The sequence below is a fragment of the Agelaius tricolor genome, unplaced genomic scaffold (assembly GCF_023055355.1).
Source record: "Agelaius tricolor isolate 1412-34295 unplaced genomic scaffold, bAgeTri1.0.p SCAF_40, whole genome shotgun sequence".
Taxonomy (NCBI): Eukaryota; Metazoa; Chordata; class Aves; order Passeriformes; family Icteridae; genus Agelaius; species Agelaius tricolor.
Genome location: NW_027269300.1, coordinates 669,646 through 691,443, shown reverse-complemented (window position 1 = coordinate 691,443; position 21,798 = coordinate 669,646). Strand labels below are relative to the sequence as shown.

General features: G+C 51.0%; 1 protein-coding gene across 1 annotated transcript; it reads right to left on the bottom strand.

Annotated features, from left to right (window-relative positions):
* Positions 1-18,329: 18,329 nt before the first annotated feature.
* On the bottom strand, positions 18,330-20,406 carry LOC139603668 (serine/threonine-protein kinase pim-1-like). The gene is made up of 5 exons (XM_071454558.1): positions 19,867-20,406; positions 19,730-19,780; positions 19,131-19,500; positions 18,727-18,903; positions 18,330-18,460 (listed from the first exon to the last, which is right to left on the bottom strand). The coding sequence occupies exons 1-5, from the start codon at positions 20,404-20,406 to the stop codon at positions 18,330-18,332; spliced, it is 1,269 nt and encodes a 422-aa protein (XP_071310659.1).
* Positions 20,407-21,798: the final 1,392 nt, after the last annotated feature.

Genomic DNA, 21,798 nt, shown 5'->3' with positions numbered 1-21,798 from the left:
TTGGATTTACAGACCACTCATGACAGAGCTGGCTCTTGCTCTCTGTCTGAGACACAGATCTTTGTTATTCATTCTTGTCTATTCTTAGCTTAGCTAGCTTCGGAAGAAACCTTTTCCTGTCTATTTCTTTTTAGTATAGTCTTAATGTAACATATATCATAAAATAATAAATCAAGCCTTCTGATCATGGAGTCAACATTCTCGTCTCTTCTTCATCCTGAGGCTTCTTGTGTCTCTCTAACCCAGGGAAGCCTCTCAGGGCCTCCACAGCTGCAGAGTGTCACAATGGCCCCTTGGTTCTTTTGGGGTCCTCAGGATCCCAGTGGCCCCTTGGCTGCATGAGGCCCAGCTGTGTCACAATGGCCCCTTGCTTCCATTGGGCCCCACAGTGTCACAATTGTCCCCCCTTAGTTCCATGAGGCCCTGCAATGTCATAATGGACCTTTGGTTCCATCAGTCCCACATTGTTCCATGAATCGTTAGTTCCATGGGGCCCTGTAGGGTCACAATGGTCCCTTGGTTCCGTGGTGCCACACAGGGCCACAATTGCCCAACATGGCCTCATAGTGTCACAAGGGACTCCTTGGTTCCATGGAGACAGAAAGTGACACAATGGCCCTTTGGTTTCACAGGGCCTCAAAGTGTGAAAATGGCCTCCATGGTTCCATGAGGCCCTGCAATCTCCCAATGGACCCTTGGTTCCAAGGGCCCCGCAGTGTCACAAGGCTGCCTTAGTTCCACAAGGCCCTGCAGTGTCATGGTGGCCCCTTGGCTCCATGAGGCAAAGCAGAATCAGAACGGCCCCTTGGTTCCATGGAGCACCACGGTGTCACCATGGTCCCATTGGTTCCGCAGGGCCCTCAGTGTAACAATGGACCTTTGGTTCCATGAGGTTCCTCAGGGTCTCAGTGGCCCCTTGGCTCCATGTGGCCCCGCTGTGTCACAGTGCCAGGTGGTTCCATGAGGCCCCACAGTGTCCAAATGGTCTCCTTGGTTCTGGGAAGCCCCACAGAGCCACAAGGGACCCTTGGTTCCAGGAGGCCTTGCTGTGTCACAATGGACTTTTGCTTCCAGGAGCTTTTGTACTGTCAACAATGCTCTGAGCACTGCAGTGTCACCATGGATCCTTTGTTCCATGAGGTTCCAGAGCATAACATGATCCCCTTGATTCCAGAAGGTTCTGCAGTGTCCCAATGGACCATTGGTTCCATGCAGCCCCACACTGTCACAATGACCCCATGGGTCCAGGAGCTTCCACACTGTCAGCAATGGTCTCCTTGGTTCCATGAGGCCTTGCTCTGATACAATGGACTTTTGGTTCCATGGGGTTCCACTGCATCACAATGGACCCTTTGTTCCATGGGGTTCCACAGTGTCACAGCTGACTCCTTGGCTCTGTCAGCCTCTGCTGTCACCAAATGTCCCAAATATCAGAATAAGGCTCCATAACACTAATTTGGTGTTTGAGAAGGTATCATTTATTCAGGACTGAGGTCCAACAGGGGATAACTCCTAACATTAGGACATGTAATTCTACCAGTGTGTTGCTTATACACAGTCACTAAATGCCAATTAGAATTTACCCATTTCCATAAAACCCACCCCAAGTTCCCAGATTCACTCCTTGTTTTCTCTATCCCTGCACCCTTGAGCCAGATGTCTTCTTCTCTTCCAAGCATCCTTGCTGGGAAAGCAGCCCCTGCATGCCTTGTTCCTGTGCTGAAAGTTCCCAGACAGGGTAACAATGGAATGAACCCTTTTGGTATCAGCCCCAGGCTTTGTGTGGGCAGGCAGAGGCAGGCAGGAGGCAGAGCTGTCAGCAAAGGAAGGGCCCAGCCAGGTGGGGCAGCCGGGGGATGCCCACAGCCTGCAGGGACAGAGGCGCAGGGCAGGGACACCGTAGGACAGCCTGGGCTGCACAGGGCACAGGCATGGGCAGCAGCTGCAAGACAGCCCTGCCAGAGCCAACTTGGGCAGCACTTTGGCCATGGCTGCTGGGCCTGGGCCTGAGGCAGGAGCAGGAGACAAGTGACCCTTGCAGGCCTGGGGCCTCATGGCCTCCTTGTCCCTGCTCAGCAGCCTGGCAGGGGCCACCCCATGCTCCTGCCCTTGGCATTGCACATCCCCACATGCCAGTGCCCAGCCCAGCAAGAGCCCTGAGCAAGGAGGGAGGGACAGCATCTGCCTGGCCAGGCCCTGGGGCTCAGGCCTTGGCCCTTGGCATTCCTCAAACACATCCAGCTTTGCTCAGCACCAGAGACACCTTGGCCTTGTTTGTCCCCAGCTCTCATCACTGCCTCCAGTGTTCTGCTCTAACTGGAACCTGGGGACTCTTTCTCAGTCATGTCCCTCAGTGGGACCCATTAAAACTTCAAGGAATTTTGGAGTCTAAATTTATCTTTGAGTTCTTGAGATGTTTTTTAAACAGTATCTTAGGGACTGAGTCTGATGTAAACAACACCAAAGCCCTGAGAGGGTCATTAGAGTTTTCCTATTCCAGTGATGGAGAAAGATTTCAAAGAATTTGTCAGAAACAGACATTCCTATTTTAAATGATGTATTTTTATTTTATTTCTTTTTAGACCAGAGGTAGTTTCAGCATTCTGTGATTGATATTGACCCAGGGTCTCTCCTCAGCAGCTCTGGCCTGCTCACAGAAGCTGTGCCTGGAGCTCTGACCCAGTGTGGACAACCTTGCTCCACATTGCCCAGCCCCATCCTGTCCGTCCTCACTCCCCTGGGACCTGCTGTACTTCGAAAGCTGGCTGCACCCAGCCTAAGAGGGGTTTTCCCTTTTTGTATTTTTTGAAGCAATCTGAAACTCCTGAGTTTCCCCACTGCAAACAGACACACTGCTCAGGTGTGTGCCAGCCCCAGGTGCCACCAAAGCCACTGCAGAGCTGCCCTGGGCCAGCTGTGAGGGTGGATCATCAGCCCAAGCTGCACTGGGCCACTGCAAGGGGCTGTGGCCATGGGCACTGCACTGACCCCACTGCTGGGTTTGGCTTCCATGGCCACTGTGAGAAATTAAACTGTCCTTGGAAACACTGGGGAGGACAGGGACATACTGGGGAACACTGGGAACACTGTGGGAGACACTGGGACATACTGGGAGTGACACTGGGGAGGACTGGGACATACTGGGGAACACTGGGAATGCTGTGGGAGACACTGGGACATACTGGGAGTGACACTGGGGAGGCCTGGGACAACCTGGGGACACTGGGGACATTGTGGGGAAGACTTGGAGACACTGGGGCATCCTGTGGATGACATTGGGGAGGAACTGGGAGGGACTGGGAATGGACTCAGGTGTATTGGGAGGGACTGGGCTGTACTGGGAGGGATTGGAGGGACACTGGGGTTGTACTGGGTTCTACTTGGGATGAACGGGGTTGTACTGGGGATGAACTGGTCTGTACTGGGAGGGACTGGAGAGGTTGAATGGGCTCTTCCCGCATCCATTTTTGAGTCTCCCGCCTGTCACTGCCCGCAGCCAATCAGCACCGGGATCGGTGTCTCGGGGGCGGTGCCTGGTGGGGCCGCCATTTTTCTTTTTGCATACAACTCCCATCATGCCCCGCGGCCCAATCGATCCCCATTGGAGCCGGGACTACAACGCCCGTCATGCCCCACGCTCCACAGCCCCCCCCCCCCCGGGATCCGCCCCCATCCGTCCCATAAGTGTCCCCCAGACCCTCCAGCATCCCTCAGTGCCCCGTCAGCGCCCATTCGGGACCAACCAAAAGCGTCCCCTACCCCCTGAGTGCTCCCAACCCCACAGATGCCCGGTACAGCCACTTCTGGAAATTCATCTCCTCTTATTCCCCGCGGCCCCAGAGCCCCTCAGAACACAGTCCCGCGCCTAAAACTCCTGCCGTTCCCGTGCACTAAAGAGCCCGGTTAGAGCTCTCCGAACTCCCCCCAAGGGCTCCCGAACCGTTTACGTTCCCCCGAGGACCTCAAGTCGCAGCTCGGACGCAAAAGTGTCCCCCAAGAGCCTTCCCGGACCCCCAAACGCCGCGTTCCAACGACTTCCGGGACTACAACTCCCATCATGCTCCGCGGCGCACGTCCATCGCTATTCCAACCAGGACTTCATCTCCCGTCATGCCCCGCACCCCACCGAGAGCCATTGCAGCTGCGCCAAGAACTTCCGTGATGCTCCGCGGCGCTGTTAAACCGTATGATACCCGCGCCTACAACTCCCATCACCCCCCACGGCCCAGAGAGCCCCGTTCGAGCCCCCCAAGGGCCCGCCTGGACCCCGCAGGGCCCCAGATTCCTCTCCCTGACCTCCAAGGGCCCCCCTGGACCCCCAAGTGCTGCCCCGGACCCCGAACTGTCCCTCAGAATCCCTGAGTGCCCCGTCCAAGTGCCCACCCGGCTCCCCCAAGTGTCCTCCAGACCCTCAAGTTCTCTCTGAATTCCCTCCCCAGACCCAGAACTGCCCCAAATGAGCCCCAGAAATGTCTCCATGGACCCCAAAGTTCCCCCTCTTGACTATATCGAAGAAAAATATGATAAAAAAGATGACAAAAAGGCTACAAATATAACTAGTTAGCATAAAGAGGAAGAAATAAATAGCCTATAGATATTAATTAATTAATGAAGGGAATTGTGAAAAGTGCCTACTATATGGCTCTACACAGATATTTACCAGCTGTATTTTTATGTATTGATTAGTAGTGATGAATATGTATTTTGATGTATTGATTAGTAGTGCTGTATTGACATTTTAATAATAAATGTAGTTTTGCAATTAGAAGGTAACTTTGGCATTTAAAATAAGAACTATGTTAGTGGTTTTTTTTAAGAAAGGAATGAGGCACTCACACCAGACAGCAGCCACAGGACTCCTAAATCTTTCAAGGAAAAGAATTTATTGCCTTCTTATTAGAAGAAATGAACTTCTTCCCGCCTTGAAGGCACTGTTGGGATTAGAAGGAAGAAGTTGACAATGACCAGACAGAATCCTGTATTTGAATGGAATTTATGCATCATGTATGAAGTGTATGAATATGCAACAGGCTATTGTTCTTAAGGGTTAATCCTTTGTTAACTTTATTACCTTTTCTGGTTTCTTCAGGTTAATTTCTTCAGAGATCCCTAGGTTGGTCTGCATGGCAGATGTTACCATTTTTAATTAAGCAGGGAAGTAAGCAGGATAAAAAGAGCAAACCAGCAAGTGTACACACAGTGAAGAAAGCTACCTTTTTCCACCAATCTCCTTTGAAAGTCCGTAGGTTATCCCACCAAGTGGAATCAAGTGTAGGAGTCTGTTCTTGGTTACTTACATATGCTAGTTTTTTTATTTCATTTGAGATGTTTCTAATGATTGCACTCTTCATCTCTAATACTGCCTGGAGCCTGATGATTCTGTTTTACATAGATATCAGGGTCCAATAAGCCCAGGACTCATCTTGAGCCCAGGTGGCTGGGCCATAAGTCTTGATAATTTTTCTTGGGGTCCGAACCTGGCTCTTACAATCTTGGATTTCCCCAATTTCAATTGCACTTTGCCTCCTCCTTTTGGTTTTTCTTAAATCATCATATATCTGAACTCCTAAACTTGATCCAGATTCTTTGGGTAATAAAAAGAAAGCTGGTTTTATCATTCCAATGGTGCAACTGCCAGACCAGTCTCCTGGCAATTTAGTGTATGCTGTAGTACCACAGATCCAAAACAGGTGTTTATGGTCCCCCCAAAATGTATGCTTAGGTTCTGTTGGACATTCCCAATATTTAGAAATGGCTTTCATTCCCCAAAAGGGGTTTATCCCTTCTTCAGTATACTCATAAAATTCATATGCTTCATGGTAGATATACACTTGTTCTTTTATTTTCTTTCAACAGACCAAAATCTATTTGGATCTCTTGGGATCCGCTGGGTAGCAGAGTTCTTTACTGCTAAATGCCTTTTACAGACCATTCTTTTTACTGGTGTACTGTACCCCTTAATACTAAATTAATACTAAATTCTGAGTTATTCTGTATCCAGTTACAGATTTCTAATAGCCTTAGATTAATCTTCTCCCATGGCCAAATTTTGGTCATCTGGGTACAAACTCGACAATCAGTTAAATTTAGTTTGTGGCTAACTTTTTTCACTGAATCTATGAATAGGTTCTTACCTCGGGGTATCTCTAAATGGTCTTGTTCTCTTATTGCTTTTACTGTCTCTTTCTCTTTGACCTGATGTACCAGGCTTGCTTCAGTAGCATCACATTCAAGCACAACCAGGTTTCTCCTACAGGGCACTGTCCCAGGAATTGCTGCCTAAAAGTGGTGGTATTCTGGACTGTCCCATACATTGGGGGAGGTTAACACAATTCGGGTTAGAATTGGTGTGGACTCTGGACAAGGAGCTCACTTCTTCCTCCTCATAGAGGGGTTGGTAGCACTCACTGCATGGCTCTCTTGGGCTCCCCAGAGCACCATCAGCAATTAGAGCCATCATTACTGCTCTTCCCAAGAATCTGGTATGGGTCATCTGGCATGACCGGCCCACCCGGCCTTGCCTCTTGGGGAACGTTACCAAGAAGAAGCTTCCAAGCTCTTTAGAGTCCCTTCTACCCGCTTCTCTGGTTAAACTTCTCTTGGTCCGTTCCTTACTCATTTTGGTTTCTCTTAGGGGAGTGGTCTGTAGAGGATTAACCTGGAGTCTTTGGAACTGAATTGGGGGAACTTAACCAGAATTACTTATTAACAGTCTTTAACTTTTTACAAACTTATTTTGAACACAGAACTGTCTTATAACACTTTAAGATAAGGTATGGTTCTGATACCAAACTCTTTTCTTATTCAGTTCATCAGTCTTTTGGGCTCTTCCTTTTGAGAGTCAGCTTTAAGTCTTTTGGTCCTTTTGATAATGGTATACTCAGGTGAATTAACTTGTGATGTGGTTGACTCCTGTCCTGAGTTAGGGGGTGAGTCAAGTGGAATTCAGTCCAATGCGAGGGGGTGAAACTGATGTTGAATCCGGTCCAATGCCAGAAGGAGAGTGGTGTGGAGTCTGGTCCAATGCCAGAGGGAGAGTGGTGTGGAGTCTGGTCCAATGCCAGGGCGTGAAACTGATGTTGAATCTTGGTCCAATGCCAGGGGGTGAGAGTGGTGTGGAATCTGATGATGTGGGTCCAACGTTTTCCTCTGGTCCGCACAGTCGAATTAGCAATGAGGAGTACCTGAAAGGGGCTTTCAAATATAGGCATTAATGGTCTACTATGATTTTATCAAAACCCAATTTCTTGGGTTAATATTATGTATAATTTGTTAATTTCCCTTTTTCCATAGCTTGCATGTTTCTCTCATCAATTTCTGCCTACTCTGTATTTTGCAAGGAGTTGTATTTCTGTTAGCTAACTTAACTCCCAAAGGGCTGTCTTGGGGGTATCTTTTCTAGCATGCTTTTATTCTCCCATTTTTCTCGGCATCTAACTTACTGGTTTTCTGTTCAATTTTCAAGATCTTGTCTATTCATCCCCTGCCTCTGTTTTTCACTTTCACTAACAGCTTAAATACCACTTTTCTTTCAACCCCTTGCATCTAAAACAAACTTTTTCCCCACACTGCTTTTCAACACAATACACCTCCCTCCAAGGAGATGTGGTAAAACTTACAATGCACAATCCACATTACCTATACTTTAATTCGTCTACATTCACTCACTTTTATTTCTCATTCACCTTCACACATTCCTTCACACCCTCAAGACACAAAGTGGATCCTCATTGCCAGAAAATCACGGGTCCCTGTGGCCCCCCCTCGCCTTGGGGTTGGCCTCCAGCTCTCAGTATCTCCGGGCCTTCTGGAAGGGCCCTGGCTCTGGCTGCCTCCGGTGCCCGTTCACCTGTGAGGCTGCCTGCGTGTCACTCACGCTCTTACAGCTACGGCCCCCTCACACACCGGGGAACACTGGTCTGGTTTGCAGGTCACACACACTCTTTCTGCTGCCCCCTTCCTACCTGCCCGGGAAGTTGAGGCTGACTTTGTTTGTGACTCACTCTCACACAGACAACAAGACAACAATAAGGTACCTTTTACTTTCACATCACTTATTACAAGTTTGGTGCTACTGTCCAGTCCTAGTGCTATTGGATATCCTTCTACCTAGCTGGTTTTGTCTAACCTCAGATGTTTTTGGGTATTTTACTATACTTTTTGGTACTTTGTTGAGACAGGACTTATCTGCTCCTGTATCCAACCAAAAATTCAAATTCTTCATTTAGGGGTCCCACCTCAATGTTTACCAAGGGCTTTTCTAGATGTTGCATTGGGTCCCCTAAAGTGTAAAGCCCCTGACACCTTTAATCATCACCTCTAAGAACCCTCTCCAAGGCTTCTTGTTCCCTGGCTATTGCCTCATCGAGACTGAGCTTTCTACAAAACTTCCTGACGTCTCCTGCCTCTCCACAATAATAGCAGTGTCATTCACTCAAAGGGACTTGAGGTCTCTCTATCTCTCTTGTACCTGACAATCCTGGCCTATTTTTGCCTCCTCCTGGTGGTGGACCCACCCACCCCACACTTTCTTCAGCTACAGCAACCATGATCTTGGCCTTGGCCTTTGCTTTTTCTTCGTCTCTCCTTAAATACACTTTCAATGCTTCTCTTAATAACTCATTTCTGTCCTTCTCTTGCAGATCTTTGTTTTTTTCTAGTTTTCTCCATATATCTGGCCAAGATTTGGTAACAAATTGGACTTTTAGTAGCACTTGACCTTCTGTGGTGTCTGGGTCTATTCTAGAGTACGATCGGAAGTTTCCGCTTTGGGCGATTAAGCCAAGCAGCAGGAGCTTCATTCTTCTCTTGTGCCCCCTCAAATGCCAATTTGGTATTACTTCCTTTGGGAACTGACTCTTTGATCCCTGAATTATCAAAGACCTATATTCCATCATGGCCTTCCTCCCTTCCTCCTGGTTAGGGTTCCAGCTGGGATCTGTCAGTGGCAATTTCTGTTCACCTGATGGCACTTGGGGTCCCGGACAGTTCTCTTTCTGCCAAATTCTTATGCCAGCCGCCCTAATCATCTGGACCTCTTCTGGGGAAAAGAATATATTTAGAATGGAATTCATCTCCCCCCAAGTGTAGATATTTGGGCCTAAGAATTGATCCACTTGGTTTGCTATGCCCACTGGGTCCTCAACTAAATGCCCTAACGCTTTCTTGAATCTTCTCACCTCAGAAGCCGTTAGAGGAGCATCCACAAAGCCAACACCTCCCACTACTCCTCCCATAGGAACTTCTCTGAGGGGAAAAAGTCTCTCTGCCTTGGAGGTCTTGGATCTGGTACTACAGTACGGCCCATCTTCAGAGGCCATGCTACTAGTTTGAGGGATATCAGGGTTACCCTGAACTTTCTGCAGATCAGCAGGTGTATTTGGTGATAGCTGTTTACCAGGCAAGGAGACATTTGTGTCCCAACTAGGAGGAGGTAAAGGGACAGCAATAGGAGGGGGAGAAGAGCTTGGGTACGTATTAAGTGGAGCTGGAGAAGGGGTGGAGAATGCAGCAGGTGGGGTAGGCAGGCACTTGTGGTGGTGCAGAAGGAACTGGAGGAGCCAAAGGGGGTGGTGAGGGAGTGGTTACTAGGGGAGATACTGGGTCTACCATAGGGGAAGCCTAAGAGGTAGAAGGAGGAATTTGAGCAGGCGGTAATGAGATGGCAGCCGGGGGAAGAACCGGACCTGCCATTTGAGGTGCCCGAGGAAGAGGATTATAAGGTGGAGGGGCAGAAGGAGGCAAATAATCCAGGGGATCCCATCTTTTACCAATTCCAGCATCCTCTCCTTCATTCCCCTCTTTCTTCCTCTGTACCTTACAAATTCGCACTCCTTCATCCCCAATAGCGTTCTTTAAGCAGCAAGCTACATACAATAATTGCTCAGGGTCGGTATCTCCTCGAGCTGTCAGACAATGACTCAGTTGTTGGCACATCCACTTGTCCCTTGTCCCACACCAAGGCCATCCTCCTTGCACCTCTAATTCTGGCCAGACTTCTACACAGCAGTGGATCATCTTCACCTTATCTAATCCCTCTGCTGCCTCTATAGAATGCCATTTCTCTAACAGTTCCCCCAAGGGGCTATTGGGAGGTATATTCCTCAGTCTCTTGCCTGTCTTTTTACTATTACACCCTCCCATTTTTCAGGTCTCAACAGAAAAAAATCCCAAAGGTGCCTCTACTGACAGGTAATCTCAAGAAAAATTTATTTGCCTGATGCTCAGGACTTTACACTGAAACAACTGCCTGATCTCTTGATTGCCTAACTTTACTAATGTCAGGTCTTGTATCTATCAGGACTTGAAAACACAAAACCCTGGCGTAAGAAGCCGGTTCGTGCCTGACTCCCCTCTGTCAGGAAAAACAACTGCCTGATTTCTAGTTTGCCTAACCTTCCAAATGTCAGGCCTCACCATATCAGGACTTAAAAACAAACCCCAGCTTCCTTCGCTGGGATTTGTGCCTGACCCCTTTGTCAGGACTGAATTTGCCTGCAGGGCTTGTGAGCTTGCCCGAACCCTCCTTGGGACTTGCAATCTGCCTGACTTCCCTCTGTCAGGACTTTTGGGGGTGCGTGGCACTCATACAACTATTTCCTCCACACGCCCGGAGGGGGGGCCCTCTCTCCCCCTTAGGAGACGACTCACTCACGCTGATTCCATGCGCTTCCCCTGTTCCCGGCCGGGCCCTTCGCAGGAGTCCGGAAACGCGGCACTGAGGGGTCCACTCTCGCTCCGAGGGTCCGGCCCTCGTCTCACTCACACACACACTCGCTCCTCTCCTACTCCCGCCACCGGATTTCTCACCAGTCCGGAGCTCCTCAGCGTCACTGGTCCCAAGCCGATCTCTCTGGTCCTGATGGCCAGCTGTCCTCGAGGTCCAAGATGGCCACTCCCGGTGTCCTCTTCTGGCGTGGCTATCCCGGACAAAACCCCAGCTGAAATAAACAGGGCAGGGGAGCATTTCTGCTTTTAATGCCTTTATTAAAAGTGATCAGCTCAAGATTGGGAAGCTCAACAGGTCTGCAGTCTCCATCTTCTTTCCCAGGGTGACTCAGAGGAGGAGGATCTGCGCAGCTTTGTCCATTAGGGGCAGAGCTGGGGGTCCAATCCTTGTGGGAGCCTTTTGGGCATGACCCAGATGTTGATCTCTACAACTTCTCTCTCTCTCTGGGTCCCGGTTTGAGAGGATTTTCTGCTCAGGGTGAGGGGCAATGAACGTTTTCAGCATCTCTGCAGGCTCAGCACTCTGTTCCTCATGTCCAGACATCACTCCAATTTCCCAACTCTATATTGGCTCTTTGTTTTGGGGTTTTTTTCAGTAAGTTTGGAGTAGTAGCTTCTCATGGCATGCTGGTCCTGAGGTTATTTTGCATGCCCCCTCCTACCTCTCGTCCCTTCTCATCACTGTCTGGGGAGGTCCCCTCCCTGCACTGTCTCGGGAGTAGCCCTAGCCAGGGCCTTTACTGATACAGAAAAAAGAACCATTAATGAGAACGACTCATAATTATCATAACAAACAGGTAGCACTTTAGCAGCAACACTGGTCTGACAATTTTTTGTAACTTTTTTCTCACAAAAAACATTGGCAAATTTTTTGCTTGTAAACACTCCTGAGCCTCTTCTCCAGACTGAACAAACCCAGCTCCCTCAGCTACTCCTCATGGGCCATGTTTTCTAGAGCCTTTGTGAGCCTTGCTGTCCTTCTCTGGCCACACTCAGCCCCTCAATGTCCTTTTTCCCGAGGGGCCCAGAGCTGGACACAGCACTCGAGGTGTGGCCTCAGCAGTGCCCAGCACAGAGGGGCAGGCGCTGCCTGCTCCTGCTGCCCACACTGCTGCTGATCCAGGCCAGGTGCCATTGGCTTCTTGCCCCCTTGGGCACACTTTGGCTCACCCTGAGGCGGCTGGTGACCTGCAGGATGTGCCACATGGCCTTGTGGAACCTCACGCCCCTGTCCTTGGCCCATTGATCGAGTCTGTCCAAGTCTCACTGCAGAGCCTTCCCGTCCTCCAGCAGATCCACACTCCCACCCAACTGGGCATCTGCAAATTTACTGAGGGTGCTCTCAATGCCCTCCTCCAGATCATCAATAAAGATGTTAACCAGGACCAGCCCCAAAACGGAGCCCTGGAGAACACATTTCAATGCAGCTCAGGTTGCATAGGCTGCAGTTGGAGGCTGCAATGCCCCCACAACAGAAAGAGCTGCCATCCCTTGGCATTGGCCACACACACAGGTGCAGGAAAAAAACCTTTTACTAGGTGAATATGGCTGACAGAACTGAGCTCTCAGGCACACCCTCCCTTTCCCTAATGACCCTGAACTCAAGAAAAGGGATTTCACCTTCCAGCTCTTTGCACCATTGGATCCTCACACCATCCGAGCTCCACCAGCCTCTCTCATCCTTTTGCGCCTTCTCCCCACTCAAGCTGATGAGCAGCTTTGATAAGAAAAAATGCAGTTCTGCTGCCAACAAGCTGAGCCAATTTGCAAATGCAACTTACCTTGCCAAAAACAGCTACTGCCTTTTTCTTTCAGAGATGAGTCATCAGAAGGAATGAAAATGTGTTGCATTTTAAACCAAAGAGGAAAAGAAAGGAAAGCACTCAGAGAGGATTTGGCAAAGCCAAGATATGCCACTGTGGCTTATCCTGTTGGCTGCTCAGTTATTGCAGCCCTTTGCTACTTTACCATTTGTCTTGTTTGGAGATTGTGCTCAGACCATTCAGTTATGGGTGCAGGAGAAATTTAAAAAATCATAGCTGATTGCAAAATAATACAACTTAGGAAAATTTAAATAGATTGTGAAGTATTTACATCAGGGTGATGACAGTTACCACATAGAGACCAAAATAAGCCCTTTTAACAAAACTTCATTTCTATCCTTGTTCCTCAAGCCCTACTATCCATTTCGTTGGCTGATGTAGTATAACGTCAAAATACTGTTCAATATCTTGTATTTTTATGCTTTGCAACAGTTCATTGTGTTTTCTAAAAGCTCTGGGTATTTTTTAGTTTGAAAAAAGATCTATTATTTTGGTAGCAACACTGCAGTTCTGTGTTTCCTTTTGGTACTCAGCTGAAGAAATAAAGAAAAAAAAGAGCAGAAAAAATTGCAGAGGTGGATAGTAAATCACAAGGAGCAAAGTTACAGGAGATGAGTACATTACTACTGCCACTGCTTAAGAGCATCTCTCACAAAAAGCAGACTGGCTACACTGTCCCAACTCCATCATTTCAACTCTCCATGACTTCTTTCTTGCTTTGCAAAGCTGAGCTGATCCATTTTTACCTGATATGAATAACAACTAGTCATACACACTTACAGTTCTCTTGTATTACTGCAACAGCACTAGGTCCCCTTCGAATTTTTTAGGGCAATTGTAATGCCATCCCTGAATTTAAACAGGTTCAAGATATTATTTGTAGCTTATTCTTGAAGGTAATTTGTAGCAAAAGTCAAAAAATTATTGCAGATGGTCAGTAACTGGACTGTTATGTGTCTGGGATGCACACGATGATTTAAGTACTGCTTCATTCTGTGTGACTCCAGGCTTTGAGAAAGAGTAATCCCACTTGGCATTTGGGCTCCCCAAGCCGTTTTGCCTTTTTGAGGCTCTTGCTTTTTTCGTGTTAAGTATTTACATGTATAACACAGGTGGCTCCTCTGTCTTGGTTTGGAAAGACAGGTGTTTGCTAAGGAAGGCAGGAGCCTTTCTTGAAATGGAAAAATGTAAATCCCTTCCTTCTGAATTGTTATGAATTTTAAATTAAGGGGGGCTCTCAGGTAAAAATATGGGAGCAGGAATAACAGTTCTTTATTAGGGAAGAAAATAAACAGATAAAATAAACAATGCAGTAAACCAAAACAGCACTGACAGAGTCAGAATACAACCTGACACCCTGTGGGTCAGGGTGTTGGTAGCAGTCCAATTGGAATTGTGGCTGCAGCCCTCCTGGAGTGTCAGGTGTGGTTCTCTTGGAGCAGGGATCCTGTAGAAAGGTGTAGTCTTCCTCTGAAGATCCAGTGGAAGAGGCAGCTGCTGTTCCTCTGGGAAATCCAGTGAAGAAGCTGTGCTGGTGTTCCAGAATTTCAAGATTATATCCAGGTAGGAATGCTTGGCTCCTCCCTCTGGGCGGAGCATCTCCCAATGGGATGCTGTAGTTCTTATCAGCCATGCAGTGACATTCAATAGCCCATTATCAGCAGATGTCTCCCCTGGAGGGAGGATTGGCTGCGGAAGAGATAAGGAAGACTGCCCAATTAACAGAAGACAACTGGCATACAGGTGGCAGATAGAATCCATACTGCTTGGCAATCTAGTATATCCTGAATCTGATCAAGGAACCAAAATGGAGCTTTTAGATTTTCTAAGCTGAGGTCTGTTTTGCCTGTTTCTGAAGCTGCAGTCCAAGAGCAGTGACAGAAAGGTTGCTGCTCTGGGAGCATGCTTCTAGCTTGAATTTAGGCCTGAAGGCATTGTACCAATTTACAGCTCTTACAAGAGCTCTGTCACTGCACAGGATTTCCATAGGCATTACAACACAAAGAACTCCGTTTCCCCCCACAAGCTCTTGATGCAGCTTTCTGTCCCACCCTGGTTATGTCCTCGGTGAGGGGCCTTTCTGCAAAAGGAGAAGGATACTCTTTAGCATAATTATGTTTTCTGTGGAGTGTTTTATCATAGTCTATTAATATTCCCTTTTCCTCAGTTCCATAGCTGCTTACTACTTTCTAACTCATTGATTTTAATAAACCAACTAAGCATGCTGCTGTATTCTATTCTACTCTCCCTGTATTCTTTTCTACTCTCCCTATGGAGGAAAAAAAATTGCCCATAAAACCTATATGCAACAGCTGCCTCAATCCAATGAAATGCAAGAGGAAACAAATGCCCAAAGAGCAGAAATCCCCAAACATGTCACATCCAGTCACGGAGAAGCTGATGGGACAGAGCCATGTGGCTGGAGTATGTGTATTGCACTCTGTATTGTTAATTGACTGATGTTGAGTATTTCAGCAGGAAACTTCCAGGGCTTCCAGGACTGTCCTGGTGGCTGTGATCCCAAATTACTCATCAGTAGCAAGTGAACAAGAACAGCCTCTAGGAACAAGGGCATTTCTGAGGCTCTTGCTTGCTGTGGCGGCAGGGTGGCTGTGGCAAGGGTGCCACAACCTTCCTGAAGAGCCTCCTAAGAAGGACAGCTCAGGGGCACAGGCACATCCTCCTCCCAGACCAGCGTGTGATGTTCAGCTTCCTTCTTCAGGTGACATGGAGAAAAAAGGCTGGAGCTCTGCATGGCATTCCACAGACAAGAAGCCTTTATTAAGAGCAGGGCACTCTGCATAGGGAGACAGGAACAAAAACTCTCAGAACCAGGGAAAAACGGGATTCTATAGGGAAGGCAAGGAGCGGGACAAAACTGGTAACCAATGGGATAAGGGCTCAGGGGCAGAACACAAAGGGAAGGACCAATGAGTACTGGGGGATCAACATAAAGTTGCAAAGGCAGCTGGGGGTCATATTTGCTCGCCCTGACTACACAAAGTCAGTGGGTCAGGAGTTGGCCCTCCAGGGGAGCACAGCAAGCTCTTCTCTGGCTGGATCTCTGGCCCCCACAACTCCCCCTTCTTTATTTAATAAAAAATCTTCTCCTAGAGACCTTGCAAGTAACTTCTTAGAACAGCTGAACATATATAAGAAAATAACAACATTTAAAAGGACCCAAAAAATATTTCTTAGGAGATCTCGGGATCTCTAGCTGGTCAGAGTGACCCTGATATACGTTAGAAAGTCTCTTTTCCCAGCCCGGCGCTCGAAGAAGGAGTCAGAGCTCTTCCGTTCTTGGTCTCAAGGTTGTTTATTGTATCTTATCTATAAAATTCTTTCTCCTGTCCTGACGAGGTCCGCTCAGCAAGACAGTCAGAGGCATTCTGCCTGCCCCGAGGCGGTGTTATCTTTTTATACTAAAAACTACATGTACGATATTTACAATTATTTTCCAATACCTATCCCCTATGTTAGACAGTGAGCTTCTACTCTAGACCAATCTAAAAGTGCCAACATCACAGCAGAAGATGGAGGCCAAGAAGAAGAAGGAGAAAGGCTGGACATGGCCTGATTGCTCCATCTTGCCCCCTGAATCCCCATTCTAGAAACCCCAAAAATCTATTTTTCACCCTGTGATAAATTCACTATCATTCTACTTAAACTTTTATGGCTCACAATTCTTCATATAAGGTTGGTAATTGTTTTTTCCAAGGGCTAAATCAAAGGCACAGGGGTCTTGGGCTCTGTGCCAAGGTCTCTGAGCCCCCTGGACAGGGGCTCGAGTCCTCCAGGGCAGCCAGAGGAATTTCCTGGGTTCTGACAAGTAGCCCTGTTGCAGTCCCTGCATGCAAGAGTTTACTTGATCACTTTGATGCCAGGGAGCACCAAGAACTTGAACCTTCCTGGAGTCCAGCCCTGCCTGCCTATCACGGAACAGAGGGAAAAGCTGAAGAACCTGGGTGGTGGTTGAGCCAAATTGGCATTTTGCCATTTCTGAGTTCCTCCCAGCTTTTGCAGCAGGGCGACAACCCCATCGCTGCAAAGCACTTCCTTTGGCAAGGCACATGCAGACCTCACTGGAAGGGGCTCTTGAAGGAGCTGCTGCAGTTGGCAACAGGAGCTGTTGTTGAATTTTTCACATTGCTTAATCCCCCCCTACCAAATGCCATCAAGAGGCTGAGGAAGGACACAAAAAGATTACCCTGGAGAAAGGGAGGCCAAAAGCTTGGAAAATGAGGAAAGAAACGCTCTGATGATGACAATGACAAAAAAAACCCAAACAAATTTATTTTGCCAGCCAATGAACACTGGCTGCCCTCCAGCCCTCCCAGGCTGGCAGGCCGAGCGGTGCCGTTCCCATGGCATGAGGTGCTGGCAGCCTGCGGAGAGAAACCAGAGAGCCACGGTCAGTGGCAGCAGGCTCCTGTCCCCCTGTCCCGCCATGGCCTGTGCCCGGGCCAGGCTGCTGGCTCTGCTCAGAGCCCAAACCTCCCGACCCATTCTCTGTTTTTAGAGAAGGGCAGCGGGGCAGGCCACGTTCCACCTCCTCTGCTTAATCACGGCACAGCAACCTCCTCAGCAGCTGCAAGAGCGGGATGCCCGTGTGCCCGCTGCCGTCTGCCTGGAGCCCTTCTGCCAGCCGAGCTGTGGAGCCGGGTGCCCACCTCTGGAGAGCTGCTGCCAGGAGAGGAGCCGATCCCAAACCAGGTCCTCGTCCTTCTGGAAGGGGCTGTCCCTGCAGACCGTGGCCCCTGGGGCAGCGCTGGCACTGGACGCGCTCCACGGACGCTGCAGGCGCTTCCCTGTCCGGTCTGGGTACCAGGTGTAATCCTCCTGGGAAAACAAAAGAACAATTGCATGAAAGTCAATGCAAAACAAGACCTGGAAACAAGAAAAAGCACAAAGCCTGTCACCGTTTCACAGGCCTGAGGAGGGTCTGACCACTCCATGTGAGAATTCAACCTGTCCAGGGGTGGGGAAAATCCCTGCCTTTCCTGCCCGTAAACGCACCCCTTCCTCAAGGGCCTGCAGAGCAGACCAGCTGGGGCACGGCTTCAGAACCCGTCCCCCCCTCTGCCGCCCCCATCCACATGGATGGATGCCTTTGTCAGGCTGGCTGCCCCCGCCTCAGCCCGTGCCAGGCTGGCTGGCAGAAGCTGTCAGCAAGGCCAGGAGCCGGCTCCCCTTCCACAACATCCGTCCTCTGTCCCGCCAAAAAGCAGCTCAGCAGCCGGCAGAAAAATTAATATTCCCCAGCGCTGCCGAGCAGGGAACCTCCGGCACGTGGCCAGGCCGAGCCCTGCCGTGCCTGGAAGCACCAGCATCCCCCCGCCCCTGCGCCAGCTGGGGACTCATCTTGATTTCATCGGAGTGCAGAGCGTGTCCTTCAGGCAGGGGCCGCAGCCAAAACCAATTGGCTCTGCCCCGCCAGCGGCCAGGTCCAGGATGGTGTTCCCAGCTCCACGTCGTGCTGCAGAAGAACACGCCAGCTGTGCCTCGGCTTGCGGGGACATCACGATGCCATTGAGCTGCAGGGGGATGTTTCCTCTGTCCCAATCCGTGTCACCTTCACTGCACTGCCACCACTTCTCCAATGGGACGGGCAGCACGGAGCCGCTCCCTCCACAGCTCGTGGGGACCAGCGGAAGCAGCATCTCCTCGGCTGCGCTCTCTCCTCCCCGCCGCAGCCACAGGGAAACGCTCCGGGGTTTTCTTCCAGCGCCACGAGACGCGTGCCGCTGCTGCTTGCTGGGCTCCTGGATCCTACTGTGCTCAGGGATGCATGTCTGCTGTCTCCTGGGCCAGGCAGGGCTCCTGCAGCCAAGAATGCTCAAAAAGGTCCTCCAAGCATGGCCTGTGTGTGGGCTCCATGGATAAACACCACCTGATGAGGTGCTGGCACTCTGCGGAGAGAAACCAGAAGGATCCTGTCCATGCTCTCCCACATTCCACAGTGCCCAGGCAACACCAGCAGTGCTCAGAGCTGCACCCAAAAGCTTCCTATTGATCCTCTCTTGCGGAGGACACCAGCACAGAGCAACTGGTGCCACCTCCTCCAGCTAAGCCCAGGAGATCCACCTCCTCACCAGCTGCAAGAGCAGGATGCTTATGTGCCAGCTGCCCCTCCCAAGCCCGTTCTTCCCCTCGTGCCTTGAAGGCGCATCCCCACCTTGAGACACCCGGGGTGGGAAGACGAGCTGGCCCCGGACGATGTCCTCGTTGGTGTGGAAAGGAAGGTGCCCGCAGACCAGCTCATAGAGCAGGATGCCCAGGGACCAGATAGTGGCTGGCTGGCCATGGTAGCAGCCAAAGAGGATCCACTCTGGTGGGCTGTACTCCGGCGTTCCTATGGGACAAAGGCGCAGCTCATCAGGCCCATGCTGCTCCCTCCCGCCCTCCTTGCCTCCCTCCCAGCCAGCTCCCGTTCCACAACAGCCAGCCCCTGCCCTGCCAAAAAGCAACTTGGCTGCAGCTGGCTGAAGAAGGATTCCCCCTCCTTCCTTCCCCCCTCTTCCCCCTCTGCCAGCAAAGTGGGGAACTCAGCTGCCCGGCTGGGCCCCGGCTTGGACTCACCTGACATCCGGGTGTAGATCGTGTCCTGGAGGATCGCGCCGCAGCCGAAGTCGATGAGCTTGGCCTCGCCCGTGGCCAGGTCGACGAGGACGTTCTCGGCCTTGATGTCGCGGTGCAGGACGCCGCGGCTGCTGCAGTGCCGCACGGCCTCCAGCACCTGGCGGAACAGCCCCCGCGCCACGGGCTCCGTCAGGAACCGCCGCTGGTGCAGGAAGTACCAGAGGTCCTGACAGCGCTGCGGACGCTCCATGACCAGCGCGAAGCCCTCGGGCACCTCGAACCAGTCCAGGAGCCGCACGACGCCGCGGAAGCCAGGCCGCGACACCAGCCACAGCAGCGCCAGCTCCAGGGGCACAAGGGCGCCGTTGCGCTGCGGGGGGAGCGCGATGCCGTCAGCGGGGCCGATGCTGCGCCGAGCCTCGGGCAGCCCCTGCCCGGCCCCGCCGCGGCTCGCCATGGCCCGGCCCAGGGCGCTGCGCGGCCCCCGCTCTCTCCACGCTCGCTGCCCTCGCAGCGTTCCGGCTGCCGCCCTGCCGGGCCTCGCCTCAGCCCCGCCCGGCCCGCCCCGCCGGCTCCTCCCGCTGGCCCCGCTCACTCACCAGCCGCGCCCACTCCGAGATGCGCTCCCGGGACACTCGCTTGATGGCCACCTGCGAGCCAAGGCGAGCGGCGGGCTGAGCTCGTCGCCCGCCGCCCGCCGCCCGCTGCCGCCCTCCGAGCCGGCCCCGTCTCTTACCGGGGCGCCGTCGGCGAGCCGGGTCCCGGAGTAAACGCTGCCGCAACCGCCGCTGCCCAGCAGCGGGCCCTGCCGGTAGAGCTGCTCCAGGGGAGGCTTCTCCGCCCGTGCGGGCGGCACCGCGCTGCCGCTCTTCTGCCCGGGGCACCCGCCCGCCCGGCGCGCTGCTGCTTGCCGAGCCGCCCCGGGCTGCGGCGGCTCGGGGCCGGCGGCCGAGCTGGCGAGCGGCGGGGCTCGGAGCGGGGAAGCTGCCGGCCACGCTCTCGGCCACGGGGCGGGAGCCGGGCGGCAGCGGAGCGGCTGCGGGCGGAACCGCGGCAGGGGCTTCGTTCGGGGCCGGGGCCTCGGCCGGGGCTGGGCCAGAGCCCGCGCCAGGCCGAGCCAAAAGACCGCGATGCTCCGCCAGCACCAGAGCAAGCGGCTCTTCCAGCGGCGCCACAGCCGGTACGGAGAGAGCCCGGCCGAGGCGGAACCACGGCGGGCCGGGCAGGGGCGGGCACGGGGCGGCCCCGCCAAGGGGCGCCTTGCGGGACGCGGCATCAGCCGGGCCGGGAGAGGCGGAACACGGACGGCACGGCCCGGCACGGAACGGGACGGGAATACAGTGAGTGGGAGGGAGAAGGGGATGCGGAGCAAGGGAAAAGTCGATCGGAAAATCGATTGAGAAAAGCACTGCTGCTGCTGCTGCTGCTGCTGCTGCTGCTGCTGCTGCTGCTGCTGCTGCTGCTGCTGCTGCTGCTGCGGAGCCGCCGGAGCTCGCGGCCGTTCCTCCGTTGCCCCGCGAACCCAACGGAGGAGCCGCCGCGCGCCCCAAGGAACGAAAGAGAGAAACAAACAAATCACACCCCAAAGTCATTCCTATTAGAGAAGGAACCAAAGAAAACAGTGTAGCAATAAAGAAGAGTGTTGGCTAGTGGCTTCTTTCTTCTTTGCGTGAGACGAAACATTTCATGGGTGTGATAAACGAGTTCACTGGATTTAAGGATCATACAATTATTAATTTTTTATTATTATTATTATGCAAGCAAGAATAAGCAAAGTTCAGCGCTGGGCGGCCGGGAGTCTCCGCTCCTCTAGGCTCGCACCGTTCCTATCCCCAAAGTTCACCTTTTATTGCCTTCTTCTCCCGGGTCCAGGGATGACATGGTCTTTTGCGCTTGCTCATTCAGTTGCTAGGGGGTCTTTTTCTGCCTTCTGGTGGTCGTGGGATGAAGGCTCCAAGTCTTCCTCTTTAACCGCTGAGTGAACTTTTCCTTATAAGGCATACCTATACAGTGGAATTTTCAGAACACTATACGATTCCTGCAAGCCTAAGCAATTCTTGTGAGTTTAAGGATTGTTGTTACAGCCTTCCTCTGTGACCTCTGGGTGAACTTTCCCTTATAAGGTATATCTTTACCATGGAATTCCCAAAGCACTATACGATTCCTGCAAGCCAAGCAACCATATGTGGCTGCGCATTTAAGAATCAAGCAGTTTTAGCTATTTAGTTATTGCTTTGATATTGTATAATTTTTTAGCTATTGATTTAATTAATGAACAAATGTATTGCTACTTATTACAATCCCCCATTTTTTTTACCAGTTTTGATCATTAAATCTTTTTAGTTCCTTCCTAGTGTGAAAAATGCATGTATTTTATGATTGCCTTTTCGCAAATATTAAAATGAATATTCTATGTGTTGTGTTAGAAAGTAATGCTGTATTAGTTTTCTTAAGTACTGTGTTAAATATAGTTTTAGGTTATAAAAATTGTTAAAATAGAAACAATGCTATGTAGGATACTTTTTTAAAAAGAAAGGACTCGCAGCGAGATAGCAGCCACCTGACACCTAAATCTTTCAGAGAAGAAGAATTTATGGCCCTCTTATCAGAAGAAACCAACTTCTTCCCGCCTCGAAGGCACTGTTAGGATTTGGAGGAAGAAGTTGAC